The sequence below is a fragment of the Colletes gigas genome, unplaced genomic scaffold (genome assembly GCF_013123115.1).
Source record: "Colletes gigas isolate AHSC1104 unplaced genomic scaffold, ASM1312311v1 Colletes_gigas_Sc00010, whole genome shotgun sequence".
In the NCBI taxonomy this organism is placed as follows: domain Eukaryota; kingdom Metazoa; phylum Arthropoda; class Insecta; order Hymenoptera; family Colletidae; genus Colletes; species Colletes gigas.
In genome coordinates this window covers 8,039,641-8,066,150 of record NW_025106639.1, presented here as the reverse complement: position 1 = coordinate 8,066,150, position 26,510 = coordinate 8,039,641, and the positions used below count along the sequence as shown (strand labels likewise).

The following is a 26,510-nucleotide window of genomic DNA, read 5'->3' as shown; positions in this document are numbered from 1 at the left end:
AATATTACTGTAAACAAATATTCAGTGTATGCTCATTTATTAAACACTTATATCAAGTTCTTAACAAGCCTGAGCATTAAAATGTCTTTTATGTGACACATCATGATAGAACATGTCACACAAAATAAATATTATGGTATGGTTTCAGTAGGAGCTCATATGTAGTTTCTGGCATTACATTAATATTCTTAGAACAACAGTTATTTATTACATTTAAATACTTTTAATAAAAAAAACAACATAAAAAATGTACACGCATATGAAAAATCACTAAATGCAATTTTTGGTTATAATTAAAAACTCACACATTTTTTCAACACTTTAATCATCCGTTTTCGTTGAAAGATTTAAGTTTCTTTGTTTTAATAACACTGTATACCTATGTAACAAGTTTCAGTTAATATCTACAGCAGTTATAAGCATACAAGTTATCGCAGTGACTAGATTAAAAATGTTTCCGTTATCTACTACCTTTGCCAGTAATATCAATTTTCGCTAGAGCTCATGTTTTTAAATAAATAAATAAATAAGAAAATAAATACATAAAAATAATAATTACCTATATAATGTTATTCGGGCAACTTCTTGGCAAAACGAAAAATTCTTCTGCCATTAATAAGGAATGCTTTTACATATCAAAACTCTCTTCTACGATTCTACAGTTACTTCAATCTGAGAATCGACAAACGGCATTGGAATTCACGGTGCCAAGTGGGTAGTTCATCCTGTACAGTAATATTTGTTGTTTTTAAGAAGGGGCAAAGCTTTATACGATATACAACGTTATTAATACACACTTTGTACATCGATGAAAATTTCAGAAACCAGATATGTGGACGGAAAAATTTCAAAATTGCTTCAATGACCACAATGTACGACGATATATGATAAAACTGTTTATCGACACGATTTTGTTAATATTATGTAATTGGTACTTTTTTTTTTATCTTTATTTATATCGTGGCAAGTTTTTAAATTTTGATAAAAGTGTCTGATCTTCCTTTGTTATAAACTGTAGGAAATATTGTGCGACTAAAACCATAAAACTTTGTCGTCTCAGTCTAATTAAGATCACTTTTTGAACTTATGTACAGTGAGCATTTTTAGTTACATGCATTAATTTCACTCGTGTATTGGACACTATTTGATGGAATTCGCATTTCATTTTCATAATTTCTATTCAGAGCTTATAACTTTGCACCTTCATTTTCTTCCTTATTATTTACTGTGCATTTTCTCAGATTAAAGCTGTTCTTTCTCAACTTCTTCCGAACTATCTTCTTTTTCAAGGTTTGTGCAATTTTCTGTCGTAATTTCTGTTTCAATTAAATGATGTAATTCTTTACATAGTGCTTCCTCGCAAACTTCACCATTTAATACGGTATTGTCAATTACATCATATTCGTTCTTGTCATCATGCTCCATTACGTTTTTAAAATCAGATTCAACAATTTCTTCACAACTTTTGAACATATCAGGATGTTCATTTGAATTTATCAGCTCAGGATTTTCATTAGAATTTAGTATGTCAGTATTAACTTCATCATCCGTTGTATCAGTAGATTGAGAGACTTTCTTTAACACACTGTCTATTAGATTAGATGCAAAACTTTTACTCTCGTTTCCTTCATGAAGGGTTTGATGAATCGGCAATGTCTGTGGTCTATGTGCCCGTGCATAAGGAAATGTATTTTCTTCGCCTGCTGGAGTATGGACAGCAGATATTTCAGTTTGAGTTGCAACTCCATTATCAACAACCATTGGCTTTGATTGCATATTCGACATGCATCGTTTTATCTCTGACATAGAATCTTGTAGTTGTTGAACCTAAATATGCATCAATTGCTTAGAAACTGATCAAAGTATCAAAATAAAATTATTAGTTAACTACAAAAATGTAATTGATATTTTACCTGAGTGTGTAACAAATTACACGTTTGTGCTAAATTGGTCACAACGTCTACATTTTGTGTAATGTTCTCATTATCGTTGCTTGTAGGATCTCGGTTACTATTAGGCTGAAGACTAACAACTTTTTTCCATAGCGCGTTAATCGCTTGCATTTGTAATAATTGCAATTTATGTTCGCTTTCTAAAGCTGTCCTAGTGGCTTCCATGTCGGTAGAAAGTTTTCTAGGAAATTAATAAAGAATACACAATGTTAAATAATGTACTGCTTATAGATAACGAGATAATGGAAATCATACTGGATATATTTATTTGTTCTGGTCATTTCAATAGTCTTCAGTATATTGGTTGCTTTTTTATTGAGGTTCCTAGTATGGTAGCCTCTCCACATCCTTTGGATGCAAATCGCTGCTTTCTCAGTTTCATCTTGATCTACTTCAGAAGTATAGTATAATAAAGTAGAATCAGAAAAAATATGGAGAAAAATAATATTCAATTATCACATACTGAAAAATGTTATTTTTTAAAAAACTTTTACCTTTATTGCTATCCTCCTGCCTTCTTTGAATAGCCCTATGGCGAATACCATCTAATTTTGCCTGACACACTTCGCTATCTTCGTCGCTACTTTGAGTAACATTACCTGCATCTCCATCTCCACTTTTTTTAATTACGCCACTTTTAATTCTGTCACTTGCACTTTTTGGTCGTTGTATGTTTCTGCCTAGATTTGGCGAATTTTTCGTACTTCGTTTTCCAGGCAATGTTTTACTCTGAACATAATTATTAATTTTCACACTATGGGGACATTTATTAACGTTCGTGACAATCGGTTTAGCGATATTTGGTTTCCCAATACTGCAATTTGTTGCAGAATTACTTTTTACAAGCGCATTCGCTTTTAAAGAACTGAGATTCGTTTTTGCCATTGGATTTACTGTATTTATAATTGGAATAGCCTTGCCGTCACCGTCGGATGTAGGTTTACTGGGCATCGTAATTTGACATGGTGATGTTAATTTGCTTGGTGGAGTTTTTGGTAAAACTCGTGAAAGACCAGAAGGTGGACGAAAATCTGGGCTCATTAAAGACTCTGGAACTGGTACCAATTTTGTTGCAGCTTGTAGAGGACTAGATGTTTCTACAAACCAATTTTGTTAAATATGTGACAGAGGGAGATCACCAACGATTTTGATTTACCTTCTATGCTTTGTGAAATAGCAATATTTGATGCCTTATTACCGAGGGTACCGCAGAGCATATTTGGATCTAAACTTTGAGTCATCAATGATTCATGATTTTCATTTAACAGAGTGTGACATGAAGAAACCATAGCATCTGTGTGACAACTAGCTACCATTCTGTCCGGTGATCTTATTCTTAACGAATTTCTCGACGTACCTAATTAAATGTCATGTACTTTAAATATTTTAGATCTATTTCATATATTATTATATGTTCCTTTACACTTAAAAACGTCTTAGGGCTAGCTTCGCTAGCAAAAGCATGCAAATGATATTTAACTAAAGACTAGACAAACAATATAAGAAATGTGAACTATGTGAAATATATTTCCAAATCGTCAAATGATAATTCGCTAACCAAGTCTTCTAATTAGCGTCATCATCATAACAATGTCTTATCTTTCATTCTCCAAAGTCATTTGCGCTATAAGCTTGAAAAAGCAGTCACTTAAAAACATACTACGTACTAGGCATGAAAGAAGTAAACATGTGCACTAATCCAAGATCAAATTTCTATCTAATACACAACATTGTTTCTTAAATGTTACCAAAACAATTTCTAGTTTTAGTTCCATTGAATTATGAGGGAAATATATCTTAGATTTTTACACATGCCCATTATGTAATTATAGCCATGTATGATAAATCCTCATTCTGACTTTGGATACCTTTACAAGGTGAATGGCACACACAGTACTTTGCTTCATAAAATTTTGGTGATTGTAAGCATTTATCTTCATAGTATGTCAACATTGGCGCAACTAGAGAAAACACGTTATAACTAGAACATATATAATGTGCATGACGACTGGAAAGTGTACATCACTACTAGTCCACGTTTGCAATTATAAGTAGAAAAACTTTAGATGGTTTCTGATTGTACTTGCGAGAATAAAAGAAAAGGATTAATTAGACTCACTGGCACGTCTAGGAGAACTTGTCCTGTTATGACTAAGTCTACGCCTAGTGGCTGGAGAAGGACTCATTCCGACGCTACTTAAGCTGTGTACGCTTCCAGTATCACTTTGTTGACTTAATTGTTGCTGATGATGTTGTGCTTTACTCAAAATCAGCCTAAGCTTCCTGTCAGTTTCATTTTCTAACGATTCGCCGGAAAGTGGGCAAACAGAGGCTAGGTACTGAGCAAGCAGTGAATGTTCACCAACACGAAATTGTCTACCGCGTCCCTGAGAATATAGCCACTCTGCCCTTAAACTGAGTGGCCATTGTTTCAAATAAATTTTGATTCTTTGAACTGAGTTTTTATTTATTACATTATATATGAAATAATTATATTTCTACAAAAAGACCCACCTTTCAAGAGGATCAACAGGATAGCCATCAATTGATTTCAAGCTCATACACCAATTGATAACAAAAGGACGATAGTTAAATCCACTATAAGCTATTTGTTAAGAAGAATAAGCTATTGCTGTAAATCTACAGTTAATACAAATGGTGCTGTTTTTTTATCTAATTTTCTACAAGCACATCATTTTATTGACAAAAAATAATTCTAAGTAAGTATATGTAATGACATTAAATATAGTAACACATCACATACTTGTGTCTATGTTATGTATAAAAATATGCTTGAAAATATGTTTTCACTAATCCACCTCTAAAATCCAGGTGGGAATATATTTGAATAACAAAAAGGATACATACTGTTACCTGTCATACTGACACATGGATTATTGGCAATCGAAAAATTTATTAGATTCTCTAAATTAGCTAAATGCGACATTTCATTTAAATCAGTAATATTATTATTTGCCAATGTAAATGTTTCTAAAGAAGTAGGTAAGTAGCGTTCGCATTGCCGTAATGTTATTATACGATTATTATGCAAAAAAAGTTCCTAAAATATTGTTAATATCATTGTATTTGAGAATAAAATAACTTAATTCGAATGTTAATATGTTTTTAGTTAAACAAGACAAACAAGAATTATACTCATAATAATACATCAAATATGTTACCTTTAAATTTCGTAGGTATGAAATATCTGAAATATGGCTGATACTATTTTCAGATAAGTCCAAATGCTCCAATTTAGTATTTGTATGTAAATGTTCGATAGACTACATAAAAAAAATAATATATACATATATATATATATAAAAATTACATAAAGAATGATTTAACCGTGACATTGTATATAAATAATTATATATAATATACCTTTATATTGTTGCCAGCTAAACAAAGCGTTTGCAAATTTATCATGTCCTTTATACCTTCTATGGTCAATATACCATTATTTGCTAAATTAAGTGTTACAAGATTATGTAACTTTGATATACCATACATCCGTAATAGTTGGTTTCTTACTATTGAAAGCTGAAATTTCATATCGAATTAGTTTAAAAAATAATCATTTATTTCTTATAATGAACGATAAAACTAGCATATAAATGAAAAGTGATGTACGGTAGAATATTTATGATATAGTATAAAGTTATGAAACAAAAAAATTGTGCATTATTGTTTTTACAAATAGAAACACTACCTTGGTAATTCTATGGTAAGAATCAAGATTATCGAGACGCTGAATTTCATTATCGTCTATGATCAATGTACTGATATCTGCATCCGACGGACAACGGGAAAGCTTCTTAAGGCCTTGACCACTTAAATCGAGTGTATCACAAACCAAGGATTCTGACAAATAAAAAATCGCATTGTTATTTTTGTTTCATTAAATAAAACTTGATGTACATTCATACGTAAAATTGAATAAAAAGTGTCAAAAATGACAAGTACGAAACCGCAACGAAATTATATTGTTTTTATCTATATAATGATTAAATAATCATAGTTGTGAAACATTAAAATGTATTAGAAATGTTTGAAACATTTTTACGAAGACATTTTCTTAGAAAATCATAAAATATACATATAAAATTTACACTAACCAGTCGAAGCCATGATGAACACAATAAACTGGCAGACGCTACGAAGATGTCGTCGTGATCACTATAGCGCCTAAATAGAACACAACATTTGTAAAATATACTAAAATATTAGTTCACGCTTATAGTTTATGCGTGGAAATAATAATGTTCTTAAATAGAACTAGAATATCTCTTCTTTATACATATGCCCTAATTGTATCCGTTTCTATGGATCATATTTCTATATGATGTAAATATTACGTTTAATATTGATATCTTTTCTGTATTTCTAACGCGTTAGTTACAATCAAAGAAAATACAACATACATCTAATATTACTTTCATAATATAAGAAACATACAATCTTTTTAAGCATTCTACGCCATGGCTAATGAATGATTTTGAAATTGCGCGTTTGAAACCATAACATGGCGACATACAAGTTCAAAATATTTGACGCATTACTTCTCTAACTTTATTAAACTTATTGATTTATCTAAAATATTCGTTATTTTCCGGACCATATTTACAAATTAATTTAAACTAGCAGGTAAGATTATACTAATCACAATTCATTGAAAATAAACTTTATAGATTGGTTAATAATACCAAAGTCACGTGTTAAGTACATTGTTCTTTGCTATGAAATCACAAGGACGAAATGTGAGACAGAAAAGAAATGAAAAGTTTCGTGATTCGTATTCCTGGTCGTCATAAGCGTTTTGTTGCAACGTATAATCCTAATTTTGTTGAACGAAAGCAATTTTCAAGAAAAATTGTCCGTACTGTAAACTGTAACCTATTCCATTGCACCTCTCGTGCTCTAACCTCTGCAGAGAGTGCTAATAAGTTAAATGAAGATCAACAAAATAATGGAAACAATGCATTTAAAACTATGGCCTCTGCTTCAATTGTTTTATCAAATGAACATGCAGTGCATGAAAATCGAAGAAGTTCACCTGATATTCCAGTAAATTTTGAAGAAATGTTTAGCGGTAAAGTATATCATTTGAAGGATGGTAATAAAAAAGATAATGCCATTACAGAGCACCAAAGTATAAAAAGATTAGAAAATGAAAAAGAGCACACGAAAACCTATAACAATAACAACACAAGAGTAAATGAAATTAATATGCAAATGCTTTCAAAATCATTACATAAGCAGATATTTAATGATTCTAACAAACAGGGAGAAATATCAAAGGAAGAGATAGAATCTATAAAGGACAATTTACGCTTGTATGGAATAAAAATTGAAGATGCAACTAGAGTACCTGATGTGGATATTAGACTACCTCCTTTAGAAGGAAATGATATAGAGCAACATTTTTATAATATTGCTAAATCACAAATTGAACCTTATGTAACAATTGTAAAGGAGATTATGAAAAATGTTCCAAAAATGCCAGATAAGTGGATACTAAAAGAGGGATGGACTAGATATACATGCAATGGTGCAGAGAGTGTAGATTATCCATTAGAGGATGGTATCATTTTTGATATAGAAGTTTGTATGAAAGAAGGATCTTTACCAACACTTGCTACTGCAGTAACTAGTCAAGCATGGTACGGTTGGGTATCAAAATCTTTAGTAGATGGTGTAAGTAGAAATTTTGAAGGTCAACAATTTACTATGGATCAATTAATTCCAATGGAAAGTAAACCTACAGAATATGGAGAAAAATTAAGTAATTACCATAAAAAGCCAAAAATTTTAGTAGGTCACAATGTGTCCTTTGATAGAAGCAGGATTAAAGAACAATATTGGTTGAATCAAACAGGATTACGGTTTGTGGACACATTGTCACTTCACATCTCTGTTAGTGGGATCAGTAGTTACCAAAGAGCAATTTTAAATGCAAAGAGAAATACGGCAGAAAAATTTGATTTACATACACAAACCTCTTTAAATAGTTTAACAGAAATATATAAATTTTATTGTGGCACAAAATTAAATAAGGAACTCAGAAATGTTTTTGTAGAAGGAACTTTGAAGGATGTGAAAAAAGATTTTGAAACCTTGATGACCTATTGTGCAAATGATGTGCTTGCAACATATAATGTGCTATGCCACTTATTTCCTATTTTTGAAGATAGATTTCCTCATCCTGTTACTTTAGCAGGAATGTTAGAGCTTGGAACTTCATATTTACCCACAAATTCGAATTGGCTCAGATATTTAAGCGAATCAGAGACAACATTTGAACACTTAAATTATGAGAATAAGTGTACTCTTGCTAAAAGAGCTAATGCTGTTTGCGAACTTATGCACAATGAAAAATATAAGGAAGATTTATGGATGTGGGATGAAGATTGGAGTACTCAAAAAATTAAGATGAAATCGACATCAAAAGTTTCAAAAAAGAAATGTCAAGTACAAAACACAGAAAAAAAAGAAACTGATTCGCAAAAGTATCTTTCGGATGGAGAGGAGGAGGAAGACCCTTTGGAGACAAAATTTGCCTATTTAAAAGAAACAAGAAAGCTTTTACCTATAAAATTACCACATATGTCAGGATACCCTGCATGGTATAGGAAACTTTGTTTTAAATTCAATGATAAAAACTGGGAACCAGGACCACAAAATATTAGTACCTCTATGCAAATTGTACCAAAATTATTGAATTTGACATGGGAGGGTTATCCTTTGCACTATATGCAAAAAAAAGGTTGGGGTATTTTAGTACCTTATAACAAGGATTTAAGTATTGAAACCAAAGTACCTTTAAAACAACTTTTGAATCATTGTTCTTCATTACAAATGAACAAAATGGATGGAACAATTGAATCTGATGGCACAGATTATGCAATGTCAACTCTTAACAAAGAGGTGGAAAATGATAGGAAAAGATTTTGGAATTCTAAGAAAAAAAAATCAGATTCTCATTTCGTTAACACTTACAAAATAAGTGCAGTTTGGTGCAATACAGTTATAGATAATTGCTGTTACTTTCTTAAATTGCCACATAAAGATGGAGAAAATTATAATGTTGGTAATCCATTGGCTAAAGATTTTTTGAATAAGTTTTCTGAAAATGTCCTTGCTGGTTTGGACAGCAGTGCTGCAGAAGTATTGAGGACTACTAAAATGATGTCATATTGGAGAAATAATAGGAACAGAATCATGTCACAGTTTGTAATATGGTTTGACAACTGCAACTTACCAAACACCGTTAAAAAAACTAAAAAGCCAATGCGTTATGGTGCAATTTTACCTTTGGTAGTTGTTTCTGGTACCCTGACTAGACGAGCGGTAGAACCTACGTGGATGACTGCTTCTAATGCTAACCCTGAACGCGTTGGTTCCGAATTACGGGCTATGATACAAGCTCCACCAGGGTATAGTATTATTGGTGCTGATGTCGACAGTCAAGAGCTGTGGATTTCATCAATGATAGGAGATGCTTATGATAAAAAAATTCATGGAGCCACACCTTTCGGTTGGATGACACTAATTGGCACTAAGTCCAATGAAACTGACATGCATAGTATTACAGCCAAAGCAATTGGGATTTCTAGAAGCCAAGCTAAGGTCATCAATTATGCTAGAATTTATGGTGCTGGGCAAAACTTTGCAGAAAGACTTTTAAAACAATTTAATCCATGCATGACGGACTCGGAAGCTGCATCTAAATCTCGAAAAATGTTTACTATGACGAAAGGTAAAAAAGTATATAGATTGAAACCTGACTATACTAATAACGATCTGGAGGATAAACAATATTCATCTTACGAGGCTCATAAAGTATCGGGTTTATTTGGTAAAACAATATCAGAGATGTTTGAGACAAGTAAATGGGTGGGTGGTTCGGAATCGGCAATGTTTAACAGACTTGAAGAAATTGCTCAGAGCCCCCATCCTGTTACTCCCTTCTTAAACTCCCGGTTAACCCGCGCTTTAGAAAATCAAAAAGACAATAGTAAACATTTACCTACAAAAATCAATTGGGTGGTTCAAAGTGGAGCAGTTGATTTCTTACATTTGATGTTAGTTTCAATGAAATGGCTCATGAAAGATAATTTAAGATTCTGTTTATCATTTCACGACGAGGTGCGATATTTAGTGCCATCACGCTATAAATACAATGCTGCGCTCGCCATGCACGTTACCAATCTTTTAACACGGTCATTTTGTGCTTCAAGAGTTGGAATAAAAGATCTTCCAATGTCGGTAGCGTTTTTCACTTCCGTAGAGGTCGATACTGTTTTGCGCAAAGAATCAAGGGATGACTGTAAGACACCTTCGAATGTTTATGGATTAACAAACGGATATGAAATTCCTCCTGGAGAAAGTTTGGACATATTTACGGCTATAGAGAAAACAGGAGGGTCCTTAGGATCTTGGCACGCCGGCAAGAAACAAAGAAAAGAATCACCCAAGCAAGAAACGTTGCACAAATTAAAGACATAAACAGTATTTTTTTAATCAATATCAGAACATTGTCGATTAATAAAAGGAATCAGTAAATGATGTAAAATTGTTGTTCATTTTACTTTAAAAGATCAAATGTTCAATATTGTAATTACGTTTAAACTTACAGATCAAAATGTCTAAAGCAACTAAACGCAAACACGTTGTCAAAGAAGTCGAAGATTTGAGTACTCCTACCGATTCGCAATCCATTGTACGAATAATTGAATCGCGCGGTAATAATCTTCACGAAGTCATAGATTTCATTGGAGACCAATATCTCGTATCTATGCCAACGAAGTTTAGAAGAAACATTTGGGTGAAACGAGGAGATTTCGTACTAGTAGAGCCAATAGCAGAAGGGGATAAAGTGAAGGCAGAGATCGTTAAAATATTGACACGAGTACGTTTTGTTAAAAATAATTATACTTTAATCCAGAACTAATTGTTCAATTTGTCCATTAGGAACATCAAAAATTCTATCGCGCGCAGGGCTGTTGGCCAAAAGAATTCGACATAATTCCGAAATCAAATGAAGGAATAACAAACAAGCATGGAGAAGAAAATGATAACGAAGAAGCGGATCTTTTTGTAAATACAAATAGATTATTACTTAATTCTGGTAGACTAGATAACACCAGTGAAACAAGTTCTGACGAAACTGATTCTAGTTAATGTTTCTTTTGCTTTATTAGAAATAATCAATTTATTTGTACAATAAACTGTACAGCAAAAGATGGAATAAATATTTTATTATTTTTCATTTTGTATAGAGCGAATTAAATTTCTGCCTCCTTTGAAACATTCTCTAATAAATTGAAGTTTTGAAATTGTTCATTTATATACCAACTAATATTAAGTTGCAAATATTGTAAAAGAATCAAATATTTTGTTCCGTAATAATTAATATATTATCGGTATAAAAATATTCTTACGTTTGACGTAAATGAACGTTATCGCAAAAATTATCGTTGCATTGTCTTCGATTAATCTTATCGGCTAGTATGATGCTTGGAATTTTATACGCATCGAATCAATTGTCAATTAACATTTTTTTACCGTGCCGGTACGGCCTATGGCGAGTATTGCAACCTTCGATGATTAAATTCTACAACATTGTATCCTTAATTATGACCATAAATTTTCAATGTCCTTGTATAATATTTTGCACCGAACGTCGAACATTCTTTTCGGCTTAAGGAACGTTCGAGGTACAGATAAGACAATTATATACCGGCAAACATGCAGTTTTGTTGAATCTTTGAATTTACATAAATGCGTATCAAATGCGTAATTCGTTCAAACGAAATGTTTTAATTAAAGATGCTTCTAAATCAAAATTGGTAATTTATTTATAAAATAACCGAGGTACACCAAGTTTCTACCCTTCAAGTGAAGACACAGGGTTGATTTAGGAGCACTTTTGTCTCTCTTATTCTTTATTTTTTAAGGTAAAAAAAAAGAAAAATTCATCTATCTGGTATTTCTAATAATTGCGCGTTTTCCTTGTCCCGATGGAAGCTGTATTTGCGGTCAATCGCGTCTAGCGAATTCGAAGCGTTGCGTGTCGAGAGAGTTGTGAACGCGATAATTGAATGCACTGGGAATCTTGATACGATTGAACGGTACGTTAGACCGATTCTCTTATCGGCGAAATCGGGAGGAGGATGAGGTTGTTGTTGCGATGGCAGGTGTCCCACGGTATCTCTAAGAACACTACGTTCAGTCGTGTTGTACGGTAGTCGCGCTCCCAACAGAGACGATTCGACGACTTTACCGTCTTCCCTTTCGTTTACGTCTATTTATTTTGGTTTTGTGCTAACGACATCGACCAACGTGCTCGAACAGTAACCGCTCTCCGTTCGGTTTTCTACGCGATCCTTTTAAATTTAATCATGTACTCTCGACGCCGCGCAACTTTTACCATGTATTAGCACGTGTTTCTGTCAACACATAAACGCTCGTTATCGTCGGAAATTCGTGATATTTAACGCGTGTGTTCCTTTGACGTTAATCAATTAGATAATCGGCGATACGCTACTCCGTTGTTCGGCAACTTTGATTACGCAGAACAAAAAGGTGTTCTACGGTCAGTGAATCCGACGCGAGGATGTCAAGATGACTCGTGCCTCGAAGAAGAAGAATGGGAATTTGCGGCGGAGCGTCGAATCCGTGCTAGAGCCAACGTCTAAGTTCCCGTCGAAATGGCAGATTAAATCGTTCGGAAGGCAGGGTATGATCTTCGTTTCGTTAATTGAGTACCGATCGAAGAAAAATCGCACTTGTCGCAGTTAGTCGGTGACCCATTAACGATCGACCGACCGCAGTCTGTTGACTCGACTACAAGCTATCTATTCAAGACGGAATGCTTTGTTTACCCGCGATAATTATTTCTACAGATACGAATACAGATTCTTAAAATAGACCGTTGACGGACTCGCGTGAACCGTTCTTCCTGGACTATTAATATTTACAAACATCCGTCCGCCCGGCGAATGTTCAATTCCTTCGGCAGAATATTTTGTTTCCGAAGGAATTAGACAGTATGGAAACATCGAACGAGGATGCGAGCGATTTGCACGATTTTTGGAAAGACTGGGACCTGAAGAACCTAACGGAGGCCGAGTACTTAACGAAGGTACTCGGGCCCAAGTATCTGCCCATGAAGATGGTGATACCGCTCACGATTGCGTACGTGGTGATATTTGTCACCGGCATATTCGGGAACATCGCCACGTGCATCGTCGTTATGAAAAATCCTTCGATGCAAACCGCCACGAACTACTACTTGTTCAGTCTGGCCATATCCGATCTTACTCTACTCGTGCTGGGTGAGTTGCAATCGCGTTCCATTTACTTGCGCGTAACCTTTCTTTGTGTCGCGTTTTATTTACGATTTCACTATATACCTGTCCAGTCGACTGTACATTTTAAACGTCTACCGAAATGTCAATGCGCTTAACACAGGAACGAAATACGTTAAATTTGTCGATTCACTGAATTCTGTTGATTCGTCGTTTTTTACCCATAATTTATAAATCGTTGCGGACATTTAATACAGCTGATCGAGAACGAATATATCGTGGCACGGTGTTGATTCGTTTTTAACAGACACGAGGGGTGTTCCTGTTTCTGAATCAGCACTCGTTTAACGGTGGTTTAAATTGGGAACACGAGCAATCTTTTAAAAGGTTGACAACGATAACGAGGATAGTGTGGGCGGAAATAACTCGATTCAAATTAATGATTTCAAGTACGAGTGCATGAACGCAATTATGATAAAGGTTGTGTTTCTAATTACGTAAACGATATCTAAAACTGTTTTGTTTAGATCGAGATTGATCGTTAAACCACTTTTTCTTCCACGACAATTCCAAGATGAGCGCTTTAAATTGACCTTTGTTTCACGTGTATGTGCATCAGTGATTGTTATGCACACGGTAGACAGTTTGCCGATCATACCATTGTTTTTATGTACTTCTTTGCTGTGGGATTTTCAGGGATAAAAGTCGCGCGATTACCCCGAATGAGTCAAGGAGATTTAACACGATAGGATTAAATCGTCGTGATATAAAAAGTTGTCGAAGCTTCAAGTAAATTGTCAACCGTAAACATTCACGTGTTGCCTCACGTTTTCGCGAATTATTTGTATTCTTATTCCCCGATGATCGAATCATATTTATGCATGTATACGCGTATTTTTCAGGAAGTACGAATCAGATAAGACAAATTCAACGAATTGTCACAGTTTGTCGAGATAAACGCTACCCGTAGTAAAAGTTTTATTCTTCGAGGAAAAAAGCTTCGAACAGAAAAACAGAAATCGTTTTCCGAACACGTTCAAGCAGTTGTAGCATGCGAGCCGCAATTTCTTCTGTCTTTTAATGTCGTCGCGAAATACCGTGACGTTTACGTGTTAATTACCTGCTGAGCTTAAGTCGTAAATCTACTTTTGGGAAAACGAGCGTGTGTGTATCGCGTTGATGCTTACGGTTCTTAGTCATTGCGCATCCTAGTGCAGACGTTTGACGTCAATTGCACGATCGTCACGGAAATAAATCACAGATAACGATACGGAAAAAGAACAAAAATAGGGTTTTTACCGTTAACACGATCGTAACGAAATATTCCCGTTGATCGATCATTATCGTGCCGATTGATCGTTATCGATGTTTGTTCAACCACTTTTAGGATTACCTAACGAGCTGGGCGTTTTCTGGCAACAATACCCTTGGGCTCTAGGAGTCGGTCTTTGCAAGATAAGAGCGTACGTGTCGGAAATGTAAGAAAACCACCGTCAATCATTTTCTATTCGGTTACATCATGCTCCACCGTGCTCCAGAATTTGAAACGTTGCATCTGTTCGGTAGGTCTTCGTACGTGTCGGTCCTCACGATAGTGGCCTTCTCCATGGAAAGATATTTGGCCATATGTCACCCGCTTCGCGTTTACACGATAAGCGGCTTGAAAAGGCCTATACGTTTCATCTTGGCTGCGTGGTCAATAGCGCTAATTTCCGCTATACCGTTCGCAATTTATACGAAAGTCAATTTGGTCGAGTACCCACCAGGTTAACCAACCGATTCTATTGCGTCTGATCGTATAACTTATACGCTATGCAAGTTATACAAGTATGAAATTATTCAGGTTCGGGTAATTATTCGGCCGATTCGGCGATTTGCGCTATGCTACTGCCATACATGCCGAAGTTTCCTCTTTACGAGCTGAGCAGCATCATATTTTTTTTGATACCGATGCTGGTGATTCTGGTCGTCTATACGAGGATGGGCTTGAGGATCAGGAACAGCACGCGGGACACGCTGAATTCGGTGGTGCACGGCGCGATTCACGGAGACTCGCAAATTCAAACCCGGAAGTCCGTTATCAGAATGTTGAGTAAGACCCGAGCTGTTTGCCATTCGTATTTTCAAAAATCCTTTATCTTTCTTTTATACAAAACGTCGAAATTCTAGCGACTGATTGTTGCAGGCGCCGTGGTTATTTTGTTTTTCATCTGTTGGGCCCCGTTTCACGCTCAACGGCTGCTCTACGTCTACGCTCAGGAGTCCGACTATTATCCAGACTTGAACGAATGGCTGTACATTCTGAGCGGATGTCTTTACTACTTCAGCACAACCGTGAATCCCATTTTATATAATTTAATGAGTGTAAAGTACCGGCATGCGTTCAAGCAAACGATATGCTGCAAGACGAGAAAGACAGGAAGGAGGAGCTGGGCCACCAGGGATTCCCAGATGTGCCAAACCAATTCCAACGGAAAGACTCACGACACAAACTTTAAGCGTTCCGTAAGGTTGGTAACGTTAACGTCCCGAGCACCGACGACATTTACAGAATTTTTGTTTAGGTATACTATCAGCCAAGCGAAAGAGATGTTTCGTTTCACTGCAAGTCGGGAGAGCGTGAGTAAAGACGGGAATATGAACGACAATGTTTCTCATAAATCTTATCCGCCGAAGAAAGTAGATTCTAGCAGACCTCTTCTCGATCGAATGCACTCCGTTGCTCGGGAACAAACGAGCAACGTAAGTTCTACATCCGAGGGGACGACGAAAGAGTCCATGTCCACGGCCAGTAGTAATTTGTGAACTACGTAAACTGTACATTTTTTGCGTTGTTTGTCACACGATACTTGTATATAGTAGCTGTAAATTAATAGAGCGTATTATTATTTATTTTTTGACGATTTGTTGTGTCGTTTTTGAGCCAATTTTTATCCGATTTTACCAGATTGTAAAATTTCTGTAATTAATAAAAGGTTTCGACGACGAACCGTAACCATTTCCTACGAGTTCCTCTATTCGATGCACGTTGCAATCTCGTACGATTTTATTAGTAGATTTCAATCGCTTCCAGCCGGACTTGGAGTTTCAATCGGTGAGTAAGTTCAAAGTTTTTAATGAACCTGATGGAAGAAAAGGTGATATATTAGCGTTCGCGACAATATCGAAAGTTTGTTTGCCTGCACTTCTTAAATTCGCAGCGGCAGCGATATTAATGTAGAAGTTTGAAGAAGGGGTTCCATATTCCATTGTATCACTATGGGATTTTAACGTTTGACTATCTTGTTCCGTGGTCCATCAAGTTTTGTCAGTCTCAATAACGAAGACACTCCTTTACTTTCAAATTGGAGTTGAACAAATGAATGCCAGCAGCAACTGTTTCTTCGTTCGAGTCATCAAAATGACAAGTGTAACCTAAATCGGTGTTTCTATCCAATATTTTAACGTTATCGAGATAATGTTGGGAGAAGTATTCAAAGATCGTGAAAATGATAGTGTTTGTTCTTTTGGAATCTTTAAATTGCTTCGTGGAATTAATCATCTTCGTAGTGATCCAATGTTCCTTATCTGTGTACGAATGCATTCTACGTCCGATTTTTACCCAATTGACAGGAGAAAAACCACTACAATGGGTAATATCCGTATCTCTGGTTACAACAATAGCAGTAGATTCATTTACGTTCTCTAGATTGCGCGGTCCTATTGATTTTCCTCTTTCCTTTTCAGACGCAACGTTTTCTAATCCAATGCTTATCGTCTAAAAGCTTCCTTACAGACTGAATAAGGACAAAAACGAAGAAACGTAATAGTATTATGTCGGTGCTCGGTTGGAAGACGTCAAAGGTAAAATGTAAGGTGAACGTAAACATCGAAAAATGATCTTGTTTTTTGCCAGAAAGTTTCCGTTTTTGTCCACGTTCACTCGTCGCGCAATCGTATTGCAAGAGATCTAACGAATAATAATTATGTAACGCTGCTCGAGAGAAGCGTTTTGACAATCATGAAATGTTTTTCAGTTCTTTCTCTACATTTTAATTCTTGGCACGACGATTTTAATCCTCGATGGTTACACCAAGCCAATGGAATTCCCTTTCGAGCTCGAAGAGGATCTTTTAGTTTGCCAGTTCTACCAGCTACATTTGCCAAAGGAAGCCGTCGAATACCGTTTCTATAGTCGTGGCAAAATGACCGAATATCAGTCGCGAAAAACCTTGATCCGTCGACCGAGAAAACACGTGGTGCATTTCTTGATTGGCAGTGCATCAGCAAACGATAACCAGGTTTCGAGCATTTTAACGTAATAACCATGTTGCAAGACAAAACTCGTGAATTATTACGCGGTATAATAGGGAATTAACTACTGTATCGCACGATAAATTTGTTAAAATCTAATAAAAAAATTGGAACAGAAATCAAGATTGACGAGGCTGTCTGTAACAACTGTGTGAGAGAATTATTTGGAGGCTTTCGACGTTGAACCGGGTGAGCAACAATTTAAACCTGACATCGATAATTGCGCGCTTGTGGGTGATTTAAGAGCACTTGTAACACGAAGTTTTTATTAATGCTGGTTCTGGTCAGAGACGCGACGAAGCTGGAGGCCGCTGCAGCTCCACGCAACTTTAAATCAGTTGATTAAATATACATATGTTGATAGAATTATTTGAGGATTCCATATATTTTATACACAAATTTATGGACTTTGTTACACAGGGCTGCGGCGGCTCCAGAAATGTAAAAGCCCGGATAAGGTTTAAGTGGATTCCCCTCGTAATCAGGTCGTTGAAGTTGCGTTGAACACTTTGAATCGTTTCGTTACGCGAGATGAGCACGATTTTACTAGTCGAGTATTCGCGTCGAGTACGCGGGGGTTAAAGTTGAGGGTTGGATGCGTAGTGGATGGGCGCGTGGTGAGAAGGTGAAATGCAGCACACTCGGGAGACGTCATTTGTCCACGGTTTGCCAAGCGGAGCACTATCGGGTTTGTCTCTCGCTATCGGACTACAAGTAGCATCGAAAAGTGGTGTCGTGTAATTTACAGTCGGAAATTAACATTTTCTATCGCGATAATACGATCGAAATACGATCGATCCCGATAGAAATCGGTAACGGATACGTTGTCGTTCGTCGTCGTAGCACGAAGGGACTTTTCGATCGTTCAACAAGTAGAATTAACGAGGTAGAATGTTTGGAGTAACGTACCGAATGGTTATTTCATGTAATTCTAAAAGGAAAGCCATCGACGGGAAAAATGACTGTTAGCTTCGATGCGAAGTCAAACTCTTGCTGTGCGAGTTAAAAAAGTGATCAATTCTCCTTTAGGAAGGTGACCGAGATTCGGAAATGACGAATGACAATATTTGGGGTGAATATTTTTTAGAGAACATCAGCAGCGATTACGCACACCTCAACAAATCTGAATATTTGAATGTAATTCTGGGTCCTAAATACTTGCCCCTGAGCATGGTGTTGCCCATCACCCTGGTCTATGTCGTTATATTTGTAAGCGGTGTCGTTGGCAATATAACCACTTGCATCGTCATCCGAAAGCATCCTAACATGCAGACGACGCCAAACTGTTATTTGTTCAATTTGGCGGTATCCGATCTGTTGCTTTTAATAACGGGTAAGTTTCCACGTGCTCGTTATTTGTCACGCTTCACACAATGATGCTTTTTTTTTTTAATTTATTATCAACGTGTTGGACAACCACCACGTGTTTTACCGCTATTCCTCGCACGATCTTTAGCGAAACCTTTAGCAATCCATCGCGAGGCTACTACGTTTTAAATTCTTCCACAAGTTCCATCAATATTCGTCAGAGGTTTTTCCCGAAGATCCGATATACGATATTTATTAGATTCACGGAAATGATCATCGAAAAGCATTTCAGATGTCGTTAAAATAAGCAAAGTGAAATTTTATCCATATACGTAGCATACAAGTATCACTGTGCTTGTGATTTATGTTTCTACTTCCATGCTGGATGTATTTCCTTTAGGAAATACAACGTGTTCTGTTATTTGAAGTTCATCCGGAATCTGAAAATACGACAACGGATCCAAGATATGAATATTGTAAATGCAAAGTTACACGAGAGATAAAGAAAACGTCTAGGCAATATTGAACTCGTAAAATAATAAAACAAGTTATTCAAAATCGTTTAAATCACATTTTTTTTTATGGACTTGCTTCAGCTTCTTCACATTTATAGATCTATCATCAATTACTGCCGTCAGTTTCTTTCCAAGTCTATAGGAGACAGGGTAAGGAAAGATAAAGTGCCGTTGGGTGAAAAAGAATATAAATGCATGGCGTTTGAACGATCGAACATTTGGCAACAATTGAAACAAATAACATTTATCAGTCGGCTTGTGTGTAGAAAACGATTCGCGATTAATTAATAACCGGTTGTGTACGATAGAAACGGATAAAGAGAATAAAAAGAGACGCATTTTGTTTTATCAGTAGACGGAAGTCGCTTAATCTTCGAGGATAGAGGAACTGCATTCGTATACAGATATCGTATTTCACAATAAAAATGAGTCTTGATAGAGGGAGGAGAAATAGCAGAAAATGTAATATATCGCGTGGATTTCCAATTGAAATGTTTTAACAGTGCACGAATGCTGTTGCTCTTCAAATAGCGAGGGTTTGAACAATTTCTGTCCTGGCTGATAATTATGAATTCCAATTTATAGATATTTTGTCTTCGTTCCAACGGATACCGATTAATAAGTTTATTTAGTTCGAAACTTTATGCAAGGCAATGGCTTGCGAGCCAATATTTGTACGATCGTCACGAACTAGACGTTAATTGTCGACTAATGGCTTGTTCGATCTTTCTCAGTGTAACGAAGGGTATCGTGTTACTCGTTACGATTTCACTTGTATCAGCTGTTGGAGTGTGATTCCGGTGAATAGATTTATTTGCATCGAGAGTAGCCTTACAGATAAATTGCCTGCACTGATTCAATCCTTTTGTACTTTGAAGTTAGTATTTTTTATATCACTTTTAATTGATGTGACAAATTCATTCGATCCCCTAACGATTCCCGTTCCTCTTCCAAGTTATGGGGATCTAAGTAATTTCTAAATAGATTGATTGCAAAAGGAAATTCAACAGAAACGATGGTCGTTTGATCGTAACGATTCGGCAGGTGTTTTGTCCTAATGCAACAGGTCAATTTCGACAGAATGTACGGAATGAAATGAATGGTTTCCACGGCTCGTGAACTTGTATCGTACAGATCATGAAAAGGACACTTAACAATTTCTTGAAAAGTTCCAAATACTTATATCGTCTTACTCTACATCATTTTTCCATTATGCGATTGTTATCATCGTCTATTTCACTTTTATGCGCGATAAGACGTTCTTTACACAGTTATATGTGTATGTATATTGCCATTAAAATCTGTCCACACACAGTTATTTATTTTACATTCCGGTGACGAACGCTCGATACTTGAATAAATATTTCGTTTGCCAATGAAAACTATATATATTGTTTGATCGACAGATCATATATCCTGCTGGCGTGCGGATGCATGAATTTACGAAAAAATTGTCTCCATTTATCGTGGAATATGGCAACTACTATCTACGTTCGAACACCTTAATTTTTTAATAACTTTTTAACGAAGCTTCGGTCAAGAAATTGATATTCTTGATTTTCATCTTCTTATTATTCAATCTCTTTCGAATAAACGCATGTACAGTACCAAACATAATTTCATTGAATTAGTTTTTCTTCCAATTCTTTTACAGGCATACCAACAGAGTTGAGTACACTTTGGGAACAGTATCCGTGGAAATGGGGATTAATTGTATGCAAATTGCGGATGTTCTTTGCTGAAACGTGAGTCGATGTAACATTGATGCACAAAGGAACGCTAAAAAAAAAAAAGAAATCGTACTTGACAAAAATAATATCGGTTTCTCTTTTGAAGGTCCTATTACGTATCGGTATTAACAATAGTGGCATTTTCATTAGAAAGGTATTCGGCGATCTGTTATCCGCTTCGTCGTTATGCGAGTGGAGTTAAGGTTCCTATACGAATTATATTGGCTACATGGCTAGCAGCTTTCGTTTTTGCCGTGCCATTCGGTATTTTTACCACCGTTATTTACATCGAGTATCCACCAGGTAAGTTTCTGTCGAAGACGGATAACTAAGGTGCAGGATCGACAATTATTAATTATAAACCCTGGTTATCCCTCTCGATTAATCGACGTCATGAGATGCATATTTAATTAATACCGCGTCTTGTTGTTGAGTAATAACATTAGCAAATACTATCTTTTTCGTTTTTCCCGGCAAATTGTTTACACGATGGAATTTCATAATTGCGAATACTAAACACATCATTCATTTTCCCAGACACCACTGCTCGGCCAAGTGGCATGTTTCATTACAACTTTCGTGGATTAGAAATTTAAACAACTGTAACAGATATTAATTAGAATTTGCATGTTACACGTAACGAGTAAAGTTTGCGTTCGCGTTCTGCAACAACGTTACATTAATTAATACTATTTCGTAGTAATTTCGGATGCTTCTAAATATGAATTATGTAAATAGCGATCGTCGGAATACGTCTACGAGTCTAACCGCAGGAACACGAACACTTACGCGGTAAATAAAGCGGCGATAGTTCGGAAATCGGGAAACGTCGATCGAATCGTCGCGTTAGAATCATTTTTCAGCCTATTGTACTCACATTTGCAATGTATACGAAACACGACTGACCAGCAGATTTATACACAGTCACGAACGTAGAATTTTTCCCTCTGAGAGATTTATTTGATTTTTGCTTTTCAGAATCGAGAGAATACCTGGAGGATTCTGCTTTTTGCAATATCGTAATTTTACCCTTTCTGCTAATCGAACTTTACTGTTGCTTCTTCTTCCTTCTACCGATGGCGTTTATGGTGGTGATTTACGTGCAAATAGGGTTGCGAATACGAAGTAGCAGCCTAGAGCAGACCGTCGAAGGATCGGTTCACGGGGAGACTAAGCAAGCTCAATCACGGACAGCTATCATTCGGGTGCTCAGTAAATGTCTAACGTTAACTAAATGCTTTCCTTTCATTTTCGTTTCTCAAGCTCTGGCATCGTTCTCGTAAATTTGTCAACCGTTGTAAACATTGATCATTTTCTGATTTATTCGAAGTCACGTACCGTTTTATGGGGGCGATATATTGCCAGCGATCGTGTTCCGAAGTTGACGCGAAGCTCCGCATCGGCGTAATAGACTTCATGGTACCACGGGATTATTTTCATCGCAAAAACTTGGTCGTAAAATCCAACGTGACGTTTATCGAACCTGAAATTTACCGTAATCTGTCAATATTTATTCCCAGCGATATTATTTGATTTTAGAGTCAGACGCGTTATACGTCGCATTGAAAACAATTGAACGAAAATTAATTTAATATCCGAACTGCATTATCAGTTCGGTAGACGTTTCGGACCTCGTTCGTCGACGATCCGTTTCGAGCCAACATGATAAAATAGCCTCGAGCAATAATAAGACAAATTTGCCCCTGTATTTCTTTGGGGGCAATAGTTTGGAGGCGTACGTGAAAAGGAAATCGGTGACTTCGCTTCACAGGTGCTGTCGTGGTAGCATTTTTCATCTGCTGGGCGCCGTTTCACACTCAACGACTGTTATACACGTATCGGGAACAAATTCCATCGTTCTCTAGTATAAACGACTGGCTTTATCCACTCGGTGGTTGTCTCTACTACATCAGTACAGTCATAAATCTGATCCTGTATAATGCGATGAGCACGAAATACCGAAACGCGTTTAAAGAGACACTTTGCTGTTACCCAAGCAGACCTTCCATTACAAGGGTCGACATGAGTAGCGCGAGAAACTCGAGCACGGTTTGCGGTGTTGGATCCAAGGCGGGATACCAGGTGTTTCGCGGAAGGAACACGAATTACCAGCACAGCATCAAGTAAGCTAAAATGCTTATTAATTTCCCGGCTATTTGTATGCTGTCGTTGGCAGCCCCTCTGACCGAGTTTCTCCCTTATTTTCGATTCCAATTTCATTTTCGCGTACGTTCCGAACCGCTAGGGCTCTTTCAGACGGAGATGATGTTCAAGACACAATCACTTACCAGCTACCACCAAGATACTGAAAGATCCAACGTTACAGTCATGCTGTTTATGCGTTTGCTTTCGACTTGTCGTTCCATTAGCTGCTGTTGTAAATTAGAAACGGCAGAAAATTACATGTTCCACTCATCGTTGAGCGCAGTCTTAACGAGAGAGTTACTGAAAGACGAGAAATGTTGGATAGGGTCATATGTAAGTAAGCGTCGTATTTTACTTCCCTCTTCAAAGAGTCGCAGAATAACATTTCCCATTTGTTTGGTAGCTTGTAGGTATTTAAATAAATAGGTCTTATGACTCGACCCAAGCATCGTTAAACAAACTATTTACGCGCAAATAGTGATAGACACGGTTATTGATATTTTAGTCACCAGGGGGTAAAACCAGTAATGAAGGACACTGACTCCGTCTGAAAGGGTGTTTAATCGCAGGTTCGCGTACCGGGAAATAACAGACCCAATCTATCCGCGCAAAAGGTCACGAGCAAACTCACGTTTTGTGATATTTGTTTGGATACAGAGAAAACGCATCGTGCCAAGCTGAAAGCGGTTTACGCGCGGCGGACCAATTACAATCGAACAACGAAGAGGAAAAGAAACGGCGTATCGCAGGAACGAACGATTCGTCGATAAATAATAAAGATATCGACGAGATCGATGCTGAATCTTTACCACGGGTACCAAAGAAATCGTCGCTCCTCGTGCATGCAAAGAACGGACGTGTGAGACATCAGACGGGAACCACATCGAACGAGACACATATCTGATCGTTAAATAAAATGACAAACGCGTTTCTGGTCGTTAAGTGTCACGATTGTGTGAAAACGCGCGTATAATTGACTATTAAACTGTTTGATACTTTCGAAGCTGGAAGATTGAAAGGAGCAACGTTGCAGTTAATTTATAATAACGTTATTTCGATAACATCGCACGCTGTAAACCGTTAAGACGCTGGATACCCTTTCAAGCAAAACAAGCTTCTAATCCCTGACTTATCCTGTCAAGGGAAAGGGTTTACGTACCCCGAAGTTCTTACCGGGCTTAGAACTCACGGAAAAACTCGACTTCACATACGTGCCAGGATCGATCGAAGATACTGAACGTCTCGAGTACTTCCACGTTTGAAGTGGTTACAGAAATTTACGGAGGAGCATGGTTTACAAATTTACAAGACGAGTTTCTTCTCGAAACAAACTGTACGGTAAGTCAAATAACTAGGTTTAAACGTGAAATATTTCTCGAAGAAAATGAATTAAATTCTTTTATAAGATTCTCACGTGTTATGTGTTACAATTATTTTTCATCCGTAATCGTTATTAGTGGAATCGTCGTCACGAATTCCGGTTTACTTTTGTAACCAGAAAGAGATTCTCGAACGAATTGTTCAAGGACAGTAGATGCCCAAACACGCGCAAAAACGACCAAGCGAATCTATACAAATTTTTATTGGTATGCGTAGGAAAATATAGTAAATTCATAAGTATGAAAAATTCAGCGATTGTAAGATTTAAATGAAGAATGTAATTGCGTTTGCTTTTTGATACCGAACTACGTAATACAAGAGTCTTTCGTAGTTTGCGAATTTCCGAAAGCGCCTTAACTTGCAAAGCTCTTCAAACAAGTTAATAAAGAAAGAAATAAAAAAAAATAAAGAGACGAAGAGCTTTTATTAGTATTTTCTTATCGCGACCGTCGATGGGAAATATATGTATGTATCAAATCTGTTCTCAAACTGATTTTGTAACCTTACTGTTATCTCAGGATCAACAAATCTTACGATAAAATTTTTCGCAAAATATCGAACAATGTGTTTCTACATACCATGTAATTTTGTCTTCTAAATTTAGAAACAAAGAATATATCTGTGTTTATTCATCCCTTGTTAACCCCTTGGTGACTCCTTGATAATTATGTTTTGGGCCCACATTATCATTTTAATGTCACATGCAATATAACCGACAAAGTCTTGTCACTCGCAACCTTATCAACAGGCTATAGAAAGTGACCATAGCGCTCATTGTGATAGGAAATGAAATTACAGGAATTAGTGTACTCGGAAGTAAGTATTGGTAGATTAATGAAATTAATCACTCTACTATTTCGGTGTCAGAACCAATTATTGATTCGGGATGAAATTAAAGTATAACGCTATCAAGTATAAGAATTAAAACTAAATGTGGCAAGAGTTACGATTTGATAAACGATCACATTGCTCGCTTGGATCACATTTACGCAATTAGATATTGTACTTTACAAACAAAATTCGATAGAGAAAGAAAAAAATATGAACAAATATACATACGTTAATTACTATATTCAATTAGATTTCACCAATAATGAATTAGATTGTATCAATAATCCGTTTGTGTAATGGCGCCAATGGTCGGTGGCGTCCTCAAGATGAAATCAGAAACTGTTACCTAAATAAAATATACATTTCGATTAAATGCGTCAATGCAGATGTAGCTATGTCACAATTAAACAACAAGTGAACTTGAAATATGTCGTACAAAATTATATATAATTATATTTCGAAGAATATAATGACGATCAACCTTGGTTAGATCTTGGAAAAAATGCGCGAAACCGATTCAACTTTCTTCACGATTTCGATTCAATTCGTAATAGAAATGTATTAATATTAAACGAAGATACAGTTAAAGAGTGGCAGAGAGTAATAGTAATTAGATGAGAAGCGATTAGATGTCAATAGCTAAAATGTACGTGCCTTATTATGCGTGAAACTGCCGTTTTATGAACACGTCTTACCCCGCCAATTTTCACATTGCGAATGACGACACCGTTCCACTAGCGGCGACATCACGAACTAAGCGAAAGGTGGGGGAAGGTCCCATGCCTTCGATTCTCGACGTTTTTTCGAATAAAAAATTAGGCCTCGAGTTTCGAATAATATTGTTGATACTTGCCTTAGGTAGAAATTACGAGTACAAAAGATTCAAGACCAAAATTTAATTACCAAATGATCTATTATCGTCGCACATCGTTCATCATGTACATTGTCCACACTGATATTTATTACGTTAGACATGTAACATAGACGAACTGAAATACGAACTTGATAAAATGCGATTAATACTCTTAATAAGATACTCTTCTA

The 26,510-nt window shown here is 36.3% G+C and overlaps 5 protein-coding genes across 9 annotated transcripts; 4 read left to right on the top strand and 1 right to left on the bottom strand.

Moving 5' to 3' along the window:
- Positions 1-390: 390 nt before the first annotated feature.
- LOC122397963 lies at positions 391-25,781 on the bottom strand. Of its 2 annotated transcripts, none has more exons than XR_006259162.1 (16): positions 25,695-25,781; positions 23,399-23,555; positions 22,449-22,593; positions 6,071-6,140; positions 5,665-5,816; positions 5,337-5,495; positions 5,135-5,236; positions 4,817-5,013; positions 4,467-4,550; positions 4,072-4,367; positions 3,109-3,309; positions 2,447-3,049; positions 2,208-2,343; positions 1,914-2,133; positions 798-1,827; positions 391-725 (listed from the first exon to the last, which is right to left on the bottom strand). XR_006259162.1 is itself a non-coding variant. In XM_043397492.1 (16 exons), the coding sequence occupies exons 4-16, from the start codon at positions 6,081-6,083 to the stop codon at positions 1,243-1,245; spliced, it is 2,838 nt and encodes a 945-aa protein (XP_043253427.1). In that variant the 5' UTR covers positions 6,084-6,140; positions 22,449-22,593; positions 23,399-23,555; positions 25,695-25,781; the 3' UTR covers positions 391-1,242. The 2 variants fall into 2 exon arrangements, 1 of the variants encoding a protein (XP_043253427.1); XM_043397492.1 differs by adding an exon at positions 3,821-3,913 and having other exon boundaries at positions 391-1,827; positions 2,208-2,340.
- LOC122397969 (probable RNA-binding protein EIF1AD) lies at positions 6,463-11,223 on the top strand. 3 transcript variants are annotated; one of them, XM_043397498.1, is made up of 3 exons: positions 6,463-6,599; positions 10,591-10,863; positions 10,926-11,223. In XM_043397498.1, the coding sequence occupies exons 2-3, from the start codon at positions 10,597-10,599 to the stop codon at positions 11,133-11,135; spliced, it is 477 nt and encodes a 158-aa protein (XP_043253433.1). In that variant the 5' UTR covers positions 6,463-6,599; positions 10,591-10,596; the 3' UTR covers positions 11,136-11,223. The 3 variants fall into 3 exon arrangements, with proteins under 3 accessions (XP_043253433.1, XP_043253434.1, XP_043253435.1); XM_043397499.1 differs by lacking the exon at positions 6,463-6,599 and adding an exon at positions 10,388-10,521; XM_043397500.1 differs by lacking the exon at positions 6,463-6,599 and having other exon boundaries at positions 10,540-10,863.
- Positions 6,714-10,460, top strand: LOC122397962 (DNA polymerase subunit gamma-1, mitochondrial). The gene has a single exon (XM_043397491.1). The coding sequence runs from the start codon at positions 6,729-6,731 to the stop codon at positions 10,458-10,460; it is 3,732 nt and encodes a 1,243-aa protein (XP_043253426.1). The 5' UTR covers positions 6,714-6,728.
- LOC122397965 (neuropeptides capa receptor) lies at positions 12,258-17,539 on the top strand. Of its 2 annotated transcripts, XM_043397494.1 has the most exons (8): positions 12,258-13,291; positions 14,652-14,742; positions 14,831-15,030; positions 15,108-15,356; positions 15,450-15,774; positions 15,829-16,358; positions 16,991-17,114; positions 17,281-17,539. In XM_043397494.1, exons 1-6 carry the CDS (start codon positions 13,006-13,008, stop codon positions 16,067-16,069), a joined length of 1,392 nt encoding a protein of 463 aa, XP_043253429.1. In that variant the 5' UTR covers positions 12,258-13,005; the 3' UTR covers positions 16,070-16,358; positions 16,991-17,114; positions 17,281-17,539. The 2 variants fall into 2 exon arrangements, with proteins under 2 accessions (XP_043253429.1, XP_043253430.1); XM_043397495.1 differs by lacking the exons at positions 16,991-17,114; positions 17,281-17,539 and having other exon boundaries at positions 15,450-15,769; positions 15,829-16,028.
- On the top strand, positions 18,235-24,981 carry LOC122397964 (neuropeptides capa receptor-like). The gene is made up of 6 exons (XM_043397493.1): positions 18,235-18,890; positions 21,035-21,125; positions 21,217-21,413; positions 22,089-22,322; positions 22,882-23,233; positions 23,913-24,981. Exons 1-6 carry the CDS (start codon positions 18,608-18,610, stop codon positions 24,157-24,159), a joined length of 1,404 nt encoding a protein of 467 aa, XP_043253428.1. The 5' UTR covers positions 18,235-18,607; the 3' UTR covers positions 24,160-24,981.
- Positions 25,782-26,510: the final 729 nt, after the last annotated feature.

Excerpts from the sequence above, each read along its gene's own strand:
- LOC122397964 (XM_043397493.1), top strand. The coding sequence starts at position 18,608 with ATGACGAATGACAATATTTGGGGTGAATATTTTTTAGAGAACATCAGC. Across the intron at positions 21,126-21,216 it reads CGGATGTTCTTTGCTGAAAC|GTCCTATTACGTATCGGTAT; the intron begins GTGAGTCGATGT and ends TCTCTTTTGAAG. Across the intron at positions 21,414-22,088 it reads TTACATCGAGTATCCACCAG|AATCGAGAGAATACCTGGAG; the intron begins GTAAGTTTCTGT and ends TTTGCTTTTCAG.
- LOC122397965 (XM_043397494.1), top strand. The coding sequence starts at position 13,006 with ATGGAAACATCGAACGAGGATGCGAGCGATTTGCACGATTTTTGGAAA. Across the intron at positions 13,292-14,651 it reads TCTTACTCTACTCGTGCTGG|GATTACCTAACGAGCTGGGC; the intron begins GTGAGTTGCAAT and ends AACCACTTTTAG. Across the intron at positions 15,031-15,107 it reads TTTGGTCGAGTACCCACCAG|GTTCGGGTAATTATTCGGCC; the intron begins GTTAACCAACCG and ends GAAATTATTCAG.
- LOC122397962 (XM_043397491.1), top strand. The coding sequence starts at position 6,729 with ATGAAAAGTTTCGTGATTCGTATTCCTGGTCGTCATAAGCGTTTTGTT.
- LOC122397963 (XM_043397492.1), bottom strand. Across the intron at positions 4,551-4,816 it reads AGTATGACAGGTAACAGTAT|TGGATTTAACTATCGTCCTT; the intron begins GTATCCTTTTTG and ends AATAGCTTATAG. Across the intron at positions 3,050-3,108 it reads TATTTCACAAAGCATAGAAG|AAACATCTAGTCCTCTACAA; the intron begins GTAAATCAAAAT and ends ATTGGTTTGTAG.
- LOC122397969 (XM_043397498.1), top strand. The coding sequence starts at position 10,597 with ATGTCTAAAGCAACTAAACGCAAACACGTTGTCAAAGAAGTCGAAGAT. Across the intron at positions 10,864-10,925 it reads TCGTTAAAATATTGACACGA|GAACATCAAAAATTCTATCG; the intron begins GTACGTTTTGTT and ends TTTGTCCATTAG.